This window comes from Microcebus murinus, chromosome X (genome assembly GCF_040939455.1).
Source record: "Microcebus murinus isolate Inina chromosome X, M.murinus_Inina_mat1.0, whole genome shotgun sequence".
NCBI lineage: Eukaryota > Metazoa > Chordata > Mammalia > Primates > Cheirogaleidae > Microcebus > Microcebus murinus.
In genome coordinates, this window is record NC_134136.1 from 36,414,944 (window position 1) to 36,429,231 (window position 14,288).

Here is a 14,288-nt window from a genome sequence, read left to right on the forward strand (position 1 = left end):
CCCCAGCATTAGTTCCTGTCAGGGCCATGAAGCTCAGTAAGAAGGGGACAGGAACCACCTAACGTCATTGGACCGGTCAAATAGCTCTGGTCAAAACATAGGTGGTGGTGGTGGTGGGGGGAAAATATCGAAATTATTTGGCTAAAGTGAGATTGGGTTCCGTATGAATTTCCCTAGCCCCATAATAATGGAATTGACTGGTTATTTGAAATTACGTTTGCTGCTGGCTCAGGAAGTTGAAGGCAGGTATTTTTAGATGAGATATGGTGATTTAATTTTAATTTTACATTTAATTACAGAAAAGTCTAAGCTGTTGTCTGATATAAGTGCTCGTCTATGGTTTACATACAGAAGGAAATTTTCACCGATTGGTAGGTATATCATTTGTTGTACTGTGCTTTCTTCCTTGTAGATAGCTTGCCTGAGGTTTTCAGTGACTTCACAGAAACCTCAAAATTAACAGCTCACTATGGCAAAGAATTTGATTTAGGGGAATAGGTAAGTCTTCTACTTCATCCAAAAGTTTCACTGCTGAAGTATCCCATCATATATGGTTCCATGATGTTTACATGTTATGCCAGGATACTTTTTGGGTTTTTTTTGTTTTTGTTTTTGTTTTTGTTTTGTTTTGTTTTTTTGAGACCAGGTCTTGCTCTGTCACCCCAGTTAAGAGTTCAGTGATGTCATCATAGCTCACTGCAACTCCTGGGCTCAAGCAATCCTCCTGCCTCAGCCTCTTGAGTAGCTGGGACTACAGGTGTGAGCCACTGTGCTTGGCTAATTTTTCTATTTTAGTAGAGACAAGGTCTCGCTCTTGCTCAGGCTTGTCTCAAACTCCTGAGCTCAAGTGATCCTCCCGCCTTGCCCTAGCACTTGTCCTTAGTGCTAGGATTACAGGTATGAGTCCTTTTTTCTAGATGGCGACTACCTTTGGTAGTATTTGTTCTTTAACTAAGGTAAGATTGGCTTTCCTGAGAAGTTTAGGGCCATGCAAGTGAGCTGTGCAAGGAAAGGTTTGGTCCAGCAGATGATGACATGGAATGGACTAAGTATTGGTATTCATACATGGCAGTCATCTACCAAATTGCATGCATACCTAGAAGTCTGCAAGCAGAAAACCTAAGGGGCAGGTTTAATTCTCTTGTTTTGTTTTTAGGTGTAGAACCTATTTTGGTTGACTCAGAACTAACTTTGCAAGTTCCAATCCTATACCTAAATTCTGTTTGATCTTTGGCTATATCTCTTGCCTGCGTTTTCAGAGGATGCATGTTTGCCCATCTTGTATGAGTCCCAAATATGGTGATGTTTCAGGAAGAGGCGATTCAGGGAACCTATATTCATTCCCATCCACTTTGCCAACAGGGGGAACAGGCCCTTCATCGGATGCTGGCTGGGGATGTATGCTACGCTGTGGACAGATGATGCTGGCTCAAGCCCTTATCTGTAGACACTTGGGAAGGGGTGAGTTACATTTGTTCTGTAAATTGCTTCAGAGATCTCTGCAGTATCACTTGCTGCTGTTGGTTTGGCATTGATGCTGAGCTTTAGGAACGCTCAGTGACAATGCTGCAGGTCCTAAAATGCTCTCTGCAAGCTCAAGTGATAGGGCTAAGTTGACAAAGCTCCTCATAGGAAGGAAACAGCCAGTATTTCCTTGTGACTCACCAAGTCAGAGAGTTATTTTCCTGGGACAGAACTGAACATTGAGGCAGGTGTGTCATTTGGAGTTTTCGTCTTTGCTATTGTTTGAGTGAGCCCTTAAAAAATACCAGATAACGAAGGCAGCAGGAAGAAGGGTGTGGTGGTAAGTCTGTTTCTTGACCTCATTTAAAATAAATATCTGCCTAGCGAAGGATGTAAGTGACCCAAAGGAAGTACCTAATGAGGAAGCTGGCACTATTTTGGTTTTGGCTCACTTAGGATGTCCAGTTGATGATAAAGGAATCCTTAAATTAGCTTCCTCGGGAGGCCCCTTCATTAATTAAGGACTTTCTGGTAATGGTTGCTGGAAGTCTTGAGTCTTGCTTTCTTGAGACATGCATGTGCTGCCCTGTGGGCATCTGAAGGATGACCTTGTCTGGATGCCAGTTCAGGCACTTGGGTGAAAGTGCAGTTGGACTTGGAGATGAGAGAGTGAAAGGACTTTTTGGATGAGATTGGGCTGCTCAACCCATGGGCTGTTACTAACTGAGATTCAGAGGTATAGAAGCATCACTGTCCTTTCCCCACCGTGCAAACTCGCAGATCCTGCTGCAGCTTCCAGAGAGGATTAAGGAAGAGTCTGAGGAGGTTTTAGGGCTTATTGCCTTCTCTTCAGGGTTTAGGATATCTTGTGCCTGCTTCCCCTGGTAGTATCATAATTTCTGCTTTACAGATGAGGAAACTGAGGCTCAGGGAAGTGGCATGATTTGCCCAGGGTCCAACAGCAAGAAAGCAAAGATTTGGGAATAGAATACAGATCTTCTGACTCTGTGTCCAGTGAGTTCTCTACAACACATATGCTTCTTGGTGCAGGACCATTCTTACTATTTAACTTTTTCTCATTTATAAAATACTGTAAGATGATTATTCTGAAAGTGAGTTCTGGAAGTGGGGAGTGAACTGGAAAAAAACCCTCATCAGTCAGCAGTCTCAGTTGTTTTAATATGAAAGCAAGTAGCAGGAAGAATTTGGAAAGAGATCTTATAGCTAAGATGAATTAGAAGATGCAATTTTGTAAAGAAGTTTTTTGGATTGTTTCCTATTCAGCTATTTTAAAAATGAAGTGGGGTGTTCACTTAGCACTGTCATCAGTAAATATTTTGTGGGACTTAGCAGCCAGCTAATCAGGATTTCCCCAGAACTGGACAATTTGGTAGCTAATGAAAAAAGTTGGGCATGGCCTGTGAAGGCCATACTGGATCTGAAGTTTAAAACTTTGGTTTCAGAAATACTAGAAGCTAGATAAAACTGAAGATTCTGGAGATAATGGCCTTTGGCTTCAAGTACATTTCAGTCTTTAATTCAAACTCTTTCGAAAACCTCAGGAGAGAGAGTCTTGGCAACAAATTATTAATAAACCTCAGAAATCTGTCCCATTAGACAGAGTTCTTCGAGGTCAGAGGATTGGAGTGGTGCATGCCATCCACAGCAGTGATTATATAGAGTTTTTGCAGTTGTCCTAAATAAGTTGTAGTATTTGAGGGGGCTGTGCCTAAGGCACAGATAAGATCCCTACAAATGCAGTTATTTTGGTTTTGGTCTTGAGGAAACCTTGAACACCTTGATAGCAAAGGTATTTTTTTACCCAAGTTCAAGTGTGGACTTTTAAAAAGGTGGTGTAAGAAACAGCAGTGTGCAAATTTTTTTAAGCTTCCTTAGTTGTGAATTATGTATATTCCCCTGTGAACTGTTGTATGTCAAGGCAGTACTTCCCCTCACAGGCCCTTTTGGCAACATTGCCAAAATACAAGGACAAAAGCCATTGCTATCCGTGTGGAGATGAGACATTGTGACGTCTGGGTTATATACGGATATACTATCAGGCTTTGTGGTGACCTTCTGTTTACCGATTGCAGGCCAGAAAGGCCTTGGTGACATTCTTTTTACATAGCAGCAGTTATCTAGCTCCAGCCCTTAGAGCTTCTTGTTTTGCTTTTATTTTATACCCACTGCGTCTTTGAAAGTAATCAGTTTCCAGATGTCTTTGTCATCAGAATGAAAGATACTTAGGAATGTTCTGACTTGGTCATTCCCGCCTTCTAGATGTAGCTTCTTTGTTTTCCTTCTAACTTGGCAGTTACAATAAAAGTGCAGAGAGGTAATAAACTGTTACAAAAATGATTTTAACCCATTTTTCCCCTACAAAGACTGGAACTGGGAGAAACAAAAAGAACAACCCAAAGAATACCAGCGGATCCTACAATGCTTCTTAGATAGAAAAGATTGTTGCTACTCTATCCATCAAATGGGTAAGGCCACAAATCAATAGTTTAAAGGCAATGCCTATTCCTGATCCTTCTTGTCCCCCACCTTACCTGTGGCTCCACTAAATTGTCCATCTGCATAATTATTTATGCAAAAAATTAGGAGTTTGTGGTTTGTTGGAAGATCTTTTGCTAACGTGTTAATTTTTTCCACATAAAAACAGCACAAATGGGTGTAGGAGAAGGGAAATCAATTGGCGAATGGTTTGGACCAAATACAGTTGCACAGGTGTTAAAGTAAGTAAAAGAGTCTGGCATCTGCCTCATTCTACTATCTTCTATGCTTCTCTCCTCAGCCAACTAAACTTCCAATCAACCTAGGTATTCTCGCAATCTCACTAAGCTAGCCCTCCCACATGTACCTTGGTATATCAGAGTTGTATTCATTGATATCAGTATATGTGGTTGTACCCCAGAACTCGTTTAGTATCTCATACATGCCAGGGAGTCATTAGCCAGAGGGTTCCTTTGAAGCCAAAAGGTTCATAGTAAGTGGTGGAGGCTGAGGCAGCCTAAGTCAGAACTGGACTCCCACTGGATTCCCAAAGGACTTCATAGTACTAAAAAAATCCCTGTGAATTCATTCAGCATTTACTGAATGACTTTACCGTGCTAAGTGTGTGGTCTACAGAAATAAACCAGACACAGCCTTGCTTTAAGGAACTCACCACCTATTGGAGGAGACAAACCCCAAGGGAGTCTTGGAATCAGTTTGTCATCTCTTAGCAGACACAGGATACCCCAATATGGCACTTTTGCAGTTGCCCTGTTAAATTCCAGAATTCGCCTCCCACTGCAAGAGGTGAAGTAGAGAGGCCAGGACAAACTTTTAGAAGTGAATAGGGTGAGTGGCATTAGTAGTTACCCCTGCAGGCTGCCTCTCCTGGTGTCACTCTCCTTCCTGACAACCTATCACCAAATGAAAACTCCATGAGCACAGAGATTGTATCTGTCTTGTTCACTTTGTAACACCAGCACAGAAAACTGCCTGGCATGCAGAAGTACTCAGTGCTCAATAAATGCTCGATGACTAAATGAAAATGACAGTCAGAATCTGGTGACAGATTTAGGGATCAGAAGATTGAACCATGTGTCCTCCTTTGGTGTAGAGTACTTCAGTTCTTGGGCATTCTGGTGGGACTTGCTCCATGCAAAGCACCCGTGGGGCCCTGTTTCAATTGTTAGCCAGTCTTCCATGGACTACAATAATTTCTGGATGTGCATGTGAGGAGAGCAGTCTGAATTTACTGGGGACCCAAGGAAAACCTCTACCTTGGCTTTACTCCTTGCTAACAGTGCAGCCTCCCTGAGACCACTTTCTCACCTTAGAGTGCCTCACGCATCCTTGACTCTGCCGAGTGAGGATCTATCTGGGAGTATTTGGGGAACTGCTGTAGGAACCCAGGCTAGAAAGTGTGAAGGATCAGAATGGCTGTGCTGAGCCTAAAACCCGGCTTGAAATGGTTGGTTTTTAAATGACATCCCTCAGAATGTGCTTCTTTCTTCTCAATTTTGAGGTTCCCAGCAACAAAGTGGAAACATACATTTTTAAAGAGAATTCGAGTAGGTTCTGATTCATCATCATTGTTATCACTAACAACAGTTCATTATTATTATTCTGGGGAAAGATAATATATTAAAGTGAATAATATAAAAGTGCAATAGTAGTTAACCTCTTCCTGGGAACTACTTTGGTAGAGAGAATGTTTTTTCTTTTGTCCAGTGGGACTGGGCTTTGCCCACATAGCCCAGAAGTAGCCAGGCTAAACAGGTCTTCTCTCCAACTGGTAAGGGGAGAAGAAGGAAGGAAGAAATAATTATGTTACTTAGACCTCAGATAATCTCTCTTTTAAGGGGGTTTTCTTTTTTTTTTTTTTTCTTTTTTCTTTTTTTTTTTTTCGACAGAGTCTCGCTTTCTTGCCTAGGCTAGAGTGAGTGCCGTGGCGTCAACCTAGCTCACAGCAACCTCAAACTCCTGGGCTCAAGCGATCCTCCTGCCTCAGCCTCCCAAGTAGCTGGGACTACAGGCACGAGCCACCATGCCCGGCTAACTTTTATATATATATATTAGTTGGCCAATTAATTTCTTTCTATTTTTATAGTAGAGACGGGGTCTCGCTCAGGCTGGTTTTGAACTCCTGACCTTGAGCAATCCGCCCCCCTCAGCCTCCTAGAGTGCTAGGATTACAAGCGTGAGTCACCGCGCCCAGCCTAAGGGGGTTTTCTTTCTAATCTCCCCTGAAGTCCTACAATTCAGCCTACTGGCCCTCTTCAGCTGCCAATCAGAAAGGCTTGGCACCCAAGTCAATGTGAGGCCTAAGTCTACTTGAGGGACATTTTCAGTGCAGCTGGGAAGGAGTAGAAGAGATTCTCTCTCCCTCTCTCTCTCCCTTTCTTTGTGTTTTCTTGGGACTCATTCTCTATATTACCTATGATCCCAAACAAATATATATATATTTAGTGACAGTTTCCTTTATCCAAACAAACAAAAAGCAGTAAGTCAGAATGTCTTTTATGTATGAAAACAAATCTCTTGGGATTTTGGAAGCAGATACATAGGTAACTTTTCTTTTTTTGCCCAGGAGTACTGTCACTTTTGTGAGGTAGACTTTTCCAGATTGTAAAGCAGAGCCTTCTATTTGAAGTTCCGATACGGTGACTCTGTGGCACGCTCAGGGTCCCTAGACATGGAATATCTCAGAGCTCTGGCAAAGGAGACAGAGCTGACCTGAACACCAGCTTCTCTGTGGCTCAGTGTCTGGTGACTTTAGGAACACCGGGTGTAAACTGTACTGCTTCCTGCTGATACTTCCGTCTTCTCCCATTGTGACTTCATTCTATGTTGCTTTGCAGAAAACTTGCTTTATTTGACGAATGGAATTCCTTGGCTGTTTATGTTTCAATGGATAACACAGTGGTCATTGAAGATATCAGTGAGTCCCTAGCCCATTTGCCTTCCTGATTGATGGGTGACAAGTTTCTTCCTCACCATTCGGAAATCTGGGGCTCGAGAGAGTCTCTCTGGCCTTCCCCACCAGGGCAGGGGATCCCAAGGGAGCTCTGGGCTTCAATTCTCTTCCCTCCCAGCTTTCTGAAAGGGAGAAAACCACTAGAAGGTCTTTGCTGCCCTTCAGTGAAGCACTACATGCATTCCCTGCAGGAAGCCCAAAGTGTGTATAATCTGTTAAAGTGCCAACAGATCTTTCATGGAGGCCCAGCCTGTCTGGGCCTGAGCTCTCTCCCCTGGGGAGTTAGTGCAACCTAAAGATATAGTCCCTGTCTCAAAGGCCCTTGCAGACCAGTTGAGGAATGAAGCTCTTTCAGTGAAGTAGAACCTCTGTTGGGAGTGAATCAAGTGCTCAGTGGCCAGAAAGGACACGAGGGCTGGAGGAATGGCCTGTATTTCCTGTAGGAGGGAGGGCCAGCTAGGCCCTGGTGGCAGAGGGAAGGACCTTTTAGGCAGGGCAGGAGAACGTGAGATCCCCCTTAGTTTTGTTTTTGAAGTTATCTCCTAAGGCTGGACACCTCTTACTTACCCAGCTTTCTTCTGTTTCTAGAAAAAATGTGCTGTGTCCTTCCCTTGAGTGCAGACACAGCTGGTGAAAGCCCCGATTCTCTGACTGCTTCAAACCAGAGTAAGGGCACCTCTGCCTACTGCCCAGCCTGGAAACCCCTGCTTCTCATTGTCCCCCTTCGCCTGGGCATAAACCAAATCAATCCTGTCTATGTTGACGCCTTCAAAGTAAGTCGCTCCTTTCCCCGAGCCCATTGCGGCCTGCCCATCACACCGCCATGTCAGCACAGAGATCCGTGAGCAGCAGTCTACAAGTGAGTTGAGAATCTTGCACTCTCTTTCCCTCCAGGAGTGTTTTAAGATGCCACAGTCTTTAGGGGCATTAGGAGGAAAACCAAATAACGCCTATTATTTCATAGGATTCTTAGGTAAGAAAGGAGGAATCACAAGTAAGTCATCACGGGCTAGGGGAGGGGGTCGGGAGAAGGTCTGCACGGGAGACCAGGCAATTCCGGTTAGCGGGCCCCTGTCTAGCCCAGGGATGCTGCAGCCTCTGCTCAGCTCCTTCTGTCTGGCCTGATCTACAGAGAATAACACTTCCACGTGCCTGACGGAAAGCAGGTCCCTTTTCAGTGCCTCTCGATAAGATGGTTCCAACTGCTTCCCCACTGGACAGCCCCAGGGTCGCAGCATTGCTCCAGCACATCTCTCTCTCCTGCCTGTGGGGCCCAGAGCAGCGGGGTTTCATTCCTTTGGTTTTGCCAATCCGCCCCCTTATTGGGGTTCAGGCGGTCAGGCTGGGAGCCGTCCTCTGGCTTCCCAGGCCCCTGCAGCTGGGCCTGCTGGCTCATTGTTCAGTTCAGAGGGGACAAACACAGAAGTGTCCCTTTCCTGATAATGGGGGCTAAGCCTTAAAACCACTAACCTCCTAACGTGGACCCTACTGAGCAGCCCGACAGTCCCTAAATAGATGGGCACCCCGGGAAACCCAGCCACCTTTCTCACTAGCTGAGACCACAGACATTTAAGGCCCTTGGCACTCAAGGCAAGGTAACCCAACACTTCTCAAACTCCAGCGTGCACAGGAATGACCTTGTGAGCCTGTCTGAATGCAGATTCAGCCGGTCTGGGTTAGGGCCAGGGATTCTGCATCTCTAATTAGGTGGCGCCGCCCTGCTGCTCCACAGACCATGCTCTGAGGACTAAGGGCCTAGACACCTGGTTAGTGCTGAAGAGCGTGAGTTAGCGAGTGATGCATCCAGGGAAATTTGGTACAGGACACTTCTTGCAGGAGTGGAGTGGTCTGAGACTGGGCCTCAAGCAAGGCATGAGCTTAGATTGGCCAGCAGGCAAGGGAGAGCTAGAGCGGTTATGAGGGAATGGCAGGAGGGGGTGTGCAGAGGACAGGGTGGAGATGGCCTTATTCACCCTCCCCACCCCATCTCCTCCTGGGACATTCAGGGAGGTGAGGCAGGATGGAAGCAGACACACCTGACTGCATGCCAGTCCTCCACTTGCTAGCTGTGTGACTGCAGGAAAAGGATATCAACTTTCAGTCTCAGGTTCCTGTTATGTCAAATAGGGCTAGCGCCTGACTCACCATGTTGTCATCTCACAGCAAGGCGTTCAGCAATCAGCCAGGCATATAGTACACACTCAGTGAAAGGCGGCTCCACCTCGCCTGACCCCAGCACCTCTTTCTTCCTCTTTTGAGGCTGGGGCGGGGCTGCACAGCTGCCTCTGCGCTCTCTAATGCTGCCATCTATTGGTCGAGTGTAAGAACTACAGCTTAATGGAAAACGTGGCATCTGTAGCAGCTTTTATTTTTCTAAGTGAAAAACCCAATATGTGGAGTTATGTATATTTTGATGCCCTCTAAGTTTTGGAGTTCAAAGAGAATGTTGCAAAAAATAGATTTCCTATGGTTTGTTTTTGACTTGGTCCACGCGGGCTGCTATAATAGAATAGTATAGACTGCGTGGCTTATGATAAACAACAGAAATTGATTTCTCACCATTCTGGAGGCTGGAAGTCCAAGATCAAGGCACTGTAGATTTGGTGTCTGGTAAGAGCCTGCTTCCTTCTTCATAGATGGCTGTTTATTGCTGTGTTCTTACATGGCATAAGGGGTCAGGGAACTTTTTGAGGTCTCTTTTATAAGGGCACTAATCCCATGCATGAGGTCTCCACCCTCATGACTTAATCACCTCCGAAAGGCCCCACCTCCTAATAGCATCACATTGGGGTTAGGATTTCAGCTATGAATTCTGGGGGGACACAAACATTCACCAAACAGATTGGAAAATAATTTCGGAGATATCTCAGTTAATAGTGTATATGATTCCTGGGTGCCATGGGCTGTCTATTCCAAGTTACCTAGAGGGAATTCACCACGGTGGCATAGCCCTCTTGTTTCCTGAGGCCACTGGGTCAGGGTAACTTCTGCAAAGTTTGACTACTCATTAAAGAGGTATGGACAATCCTCCATTCTTTAATAGCCCAAGACAGAGGTTCACATAGTACCCATTTGCCTGTTAACTTTTATAGATCCTTTGTGCAAACTTCACTTGAGGCCCCCAAGTCCCTCCAACTCCCCTTTTGTGACTCACCCCCTTAATGTATGAGGCTGGGTGGTCCAGATTGGCAGAATGTGTGAAAGGAGGAAGGGATGAGAATTGCCATTTTCTAAACAGCTGTCCTGTGCCAGGGACTCAATGTTTTTTTTTCTCTCTCTCTCTGTATACATATATATGTATATTAGCACAACACCCCTGCGAGGTAGAGACTGTTATTTCCATTTCACATGTAGCAAAACTAAGATTAAGAGAGAGTATTTGCTCAAAGTCACTCAGATAAACAGTAGTGCAGCCAGGATTCCATAGTAATTTGGGCCCTCCTGCCCAGTGGGAAGCAGGGAGAAGCTCTGGGTGTGGGAGGATATGGCCAGGGTGAGACTCTGGACATCAGATTTTGCCTGCTTAGAAAGAAGGAAATATTGGTTCCCTGCCTCTTTTCCCCAGGCTTCATTAGAGACCTTTGTTTAGTCTCCACATCATTTCTAGGATTTTTTTACACTTTCCACTATATCTCTTATAAGTACTCTCAGAAGCAGAGCAGCCCGCAAAGCTCCACTGCGCTTGCGTGTGCGCGCACGCACACACACACACACACACACACACACACACACACACACACACACACAGCCCCCATGGGAAAAGGTCCTGGCCAGAGTCAGAGAAAACGTTATTATTCCTAGCACCTTAATTCACGCTCTGGCAGATAGCTTGGTTCTAACCCTACTTTGGCTTTCTGTTTTCTGATCCACAACTCCCTTTTCCTGTTCCCTCTCTATGGCCTTAGGTGGGCTTCCTTTGAAACATCTTGATTGTTATTCTATAGAGTGACCTGAGGCTTTTTTGACATCACTAATCTCACCAACCTGTGATCTAGGGGAATATCTGCCTTGACTTTCATAAAGCAAGTCATATGCGGGCATTGATTTCTATATGCTCTTACACAGACATTGTAGGTAAACACTTTCGATTTGCAATCAGATAATTCTCTAACCACTTTGTATTTATATTGTGTTTTCCTCAAACTTTTTAAACAGGGGGCCAGTTCACTGTCCCTCAGACCATTGGAGGGCCGGACAATAGTTTTAAAAAAACTATGAACAAATTCCTATGCACACTGCACATATCTTAATTTGAAGTAAAAAAAACAAAAGGGCAAAACACCCGCATGTGGCCTGCGGGCCATAGTTTGAGGACACCTGTTTTAAGCATTCCACAGAGGTCAAATCTTCTGGTTCTCATAATACCCTGTGAAGTAACTAGAACAGGCCCAATGACCCCAGTTAAAATTAAGAAAATTAAGACAGAGAGTGAATTAAGTGGTTTGTCCTTGGTTTATGATAGAGAAAAGTTCAACTTTTGTGAGACATCAGCAACACAGCTGTTGCCAACAGAAACATATAGATGTGCCCAACACAATCCTGGATGCTATTTCAGAGAGGGTGTCTGGGGCATCCCTTCTACCCCAATCTCCTGCCGCAGGTAGATCTCTCTTTGGTAATCTGACACAGTCGAGGACACAAAGACCCAGATGGCCCTCAGGCCTGGACAGTGAGGTTAGGTTACACCCTTAGGTACTTTCATCTACTTGGCATGTGGCTGAGGAGAGACTCTCAGCCCTTCAAATATCAGCTCAAAGTAGAAATTTTATTATCTCCAACTCCTCCCACACCATTTTTGGGCCAGGTTTTTTCAATTTAATGAAGTATGGCTTGTGTCATGTGTAAGGGTCAGTCATTTCAAAGTGAGTTTTCCCAATAAGGTGTATGTGGGCTGATGTTAATGTGACAAAGGCAGTGCTTTCTGACAAGCATTGACTAACTTGCTAAGAATTACTAACTTGCTAGTTAACGAGGACGAGAAGTCAGGTCATTGGGATCTCGTCTGTGACAGAGTTAGCATTCCCATTCTGTCTGGGTAGCATTTCTTTTGGAGGCCAAGGCCTTTTCCCCTACCAGATGTGCTCTCTGAGCATAGGTCTGAGAACCAATGGTCTACAGTGAGATGCTTTCCAATGTTGAAAGAGGCAGAAAGTTCCCCATTGGCACCTGGGCTCATGGCCTGGTGACTCTACCTACCGCCTCTTTGCTACTGCTGCTCACAGAGCCTGCCGTGCCATCTGTGGTCTCTCATTCCCACCTTTTCTCAAACCTGTCACTTCCCATTTTTGGACTTGGACTTGAGGAGATGTGAATGCTAGGGCTCGTCTTCTTGTTGAATGATTAGATTTGGGTGCACGTGGCTTCCTTCAAGCATGCTCATGCTGGCTTCAGGCTTTCTGTCATCCCATTCTCATTGTCACCAAGGGAGGGGTTAGGAGAACCAGAGCGCCTCCTCCCAAAGACAACAGTGGGCCAGGGCCGGTGGTTCTTCAAAGGTCTGAGCATGTCTCCTTCAAAACAGGCGACGAGCTCATCTTCTTGGACCCTCACACAACCCAGACCTTTGTCGACACTGAAGAGAATGGAATGGTGGATGACCAGACTTTCCATTGCCTGCAGTCCCCACAGCGAATGAACATCCTGAATTTGGATCCTTCCGTAGCATTGGTGGGTATCCAAAGGTTGAGTGGGCCAGGAAATACAACGCCACCCTGTTACATATTGGTTCCCTGGGAATTATCCAGGTTCCTAGGGAGGTTGGCAAGAATACGTTTGCTCACTGCCCCCGTGGGAGGCAGTGGAGTGTAGAGGGGAAGGAATACACGGACCCTGGAGCCACACTGCTCTGATTGGAGTCCCAGCTCTGCCATTTACTAGATATGGACTTAGGGGAAAAGTCATTTAATCTTTATGAGCTCCAGTCTTCCCATCTCTAAAATGAGGGAAATAATAGTTCCTTCTTTGTGGGGGTATATGAGGTACAATGTGTGTAAGGCACTTAGCGCAGGGCCTGGAACATTGTAATGAGCATTCTTTAAATGTTAGTTATTATTAGTATAAGCATCTTTTCCCCTTTTCCTTCTTGTCCTCGAATTATTGCCACATAGGCACAGGGAGTAAGGTGGGACATAGCTAGGGAGTGATAAAGGAATGAGACCCCCTGGATGGATAGTACCCATTTCTCAGTGCACATAATCCAGGAAGTTGTAGAGCTTTTTCCCCAGAAATGTGATTTCTGTCTACACACACTGAGGGGGTATCTGCCTGTGAAGTAGCCAGTGGTTCTGAGGCCTGTCTGTATCCTCTTTTCCCAGTTAATCCAACTGTAACAGCCCCAGTGACCAAGAGCTGAGGGTCCTCTTCTTGTGGACCATTCTTTCACTACTGTCAGGTGGCTTTGAGGTTGGGGAAGGAGTCTGATGTTTCTCTTTATTCCGATAATTCCCTGAAGGTCAAAGCCACCTTATTAAATATTGCCTGTGGCTAAAAGGACTATTTGGCTTTTGTTTGCTGGCTTAATTGAATATTCTTTGTAGATGTACATATCTATGCACTGAATATGGTGGAATTGACCCGTATTTTTTTTTTTTTTTTTTGAGACAGAGTCTCACTCTGTTACCCAGGCTAGAGTGTCATGGTGTCAGCCTGGCTCACAGCAACCTCAAACTCCTGGGCTCAAGTGATCCTCCTGCCTCAGCCTCCCGAGTAGCTGGGCCTATAGTTATGCGCCACCATGCCCAGCTAATTTGTTCTATATATTTTTAGTTGTGCAGCTAATTTCTTTCTATTTTTGGTAGAGACGGGGTCTCGCTCTTGCTCAGGCTGGTTCTTGAACTCCTGAGATCAAACGATCCTCCCGCCTTGGCCTCCCAGAGTGCTAGGATTACAGGCATGAGCCACTGCACCTGGCCTTGACCCCATAATTTGAAGACTGGTCTTCAAGTTGAAATATAATATCTCGCAGCATGAGGGGAGATAGACAGGGAGGGAAAGGGACAGAGAACAAGAGTCAGAGTGAGAATGAGAGTGATGGTGATAGAGTGCAAATGTGTTTGCCCAAGCGAGGCAATGAGTTAGGAGAGAGAGAAACCAGCCAATCTTTCTCGTTTGGTGCTGGGAAGGCACATCCAGAGAGAATGGCCCACATGCCAATTCTGGGTGTATAGCGCCATCTTGCAACACAAAGGGCGATTCTAAATTGTGTTCTTTTGCTTCCCCCCAAGGGATTTTTCTGCAAAGAAGAAAAAGACTTTGATAACTGGTGTAGCCTTGTTCAGAAGGTAAAGTCATATGTTTTTCTTAGTCTTAAAAAATGAATGTAACTCAATTTAAGATTGTTTTTCAAAGTAATGTA

The 14,288-nt window shown here is 45.1% G+C and overlaps 1 protein-coding gene across 1 annotated transcript in view; it reads left to right on the top strand.

Moving 5' to 3' along the window:
• ATG4A (autophagy related 4A cysteine peptidase) overlaps positions 1-14,288 on the top strand; it is a 56,137-nt gene that overhangs the window by 38,416 nt on the left and 3,433 nt on the right. Inside the window, exons 4-12 of the mRNA XM_012750500.2 lie at positions 300-371; positions 1,363-1,461; positions 3,849-3,950; positions 4,130-4,202; positions 6,819-6,898; positions 7,523-7,707; positions 7,829-7,907; positions 12,456-12,601; positions 14,158-14,214. Coding sequence (XP_012605954.2) covers positions 300-371; positions 1,363-1,461; positions 3,849-3,950; positions 4,130-4,202; positions 6,819-6,898; positions 7,523-7,707; positions 7,829-7,907; positions 12,456-12,601; positions 14,158-14,214 — 893 coding nt within the window. The remainder of the gene's footprint in view (positions 1-299; positions 372-1,362; positions 1,462-3,848; positions 3,951-4,129; positions 4,203-6,818; positions 6,899-7,522; positions 7,708-7,828; positions 7,908-12,455; positions 12,602-14,157; positions 14,215-14,288) is intronic.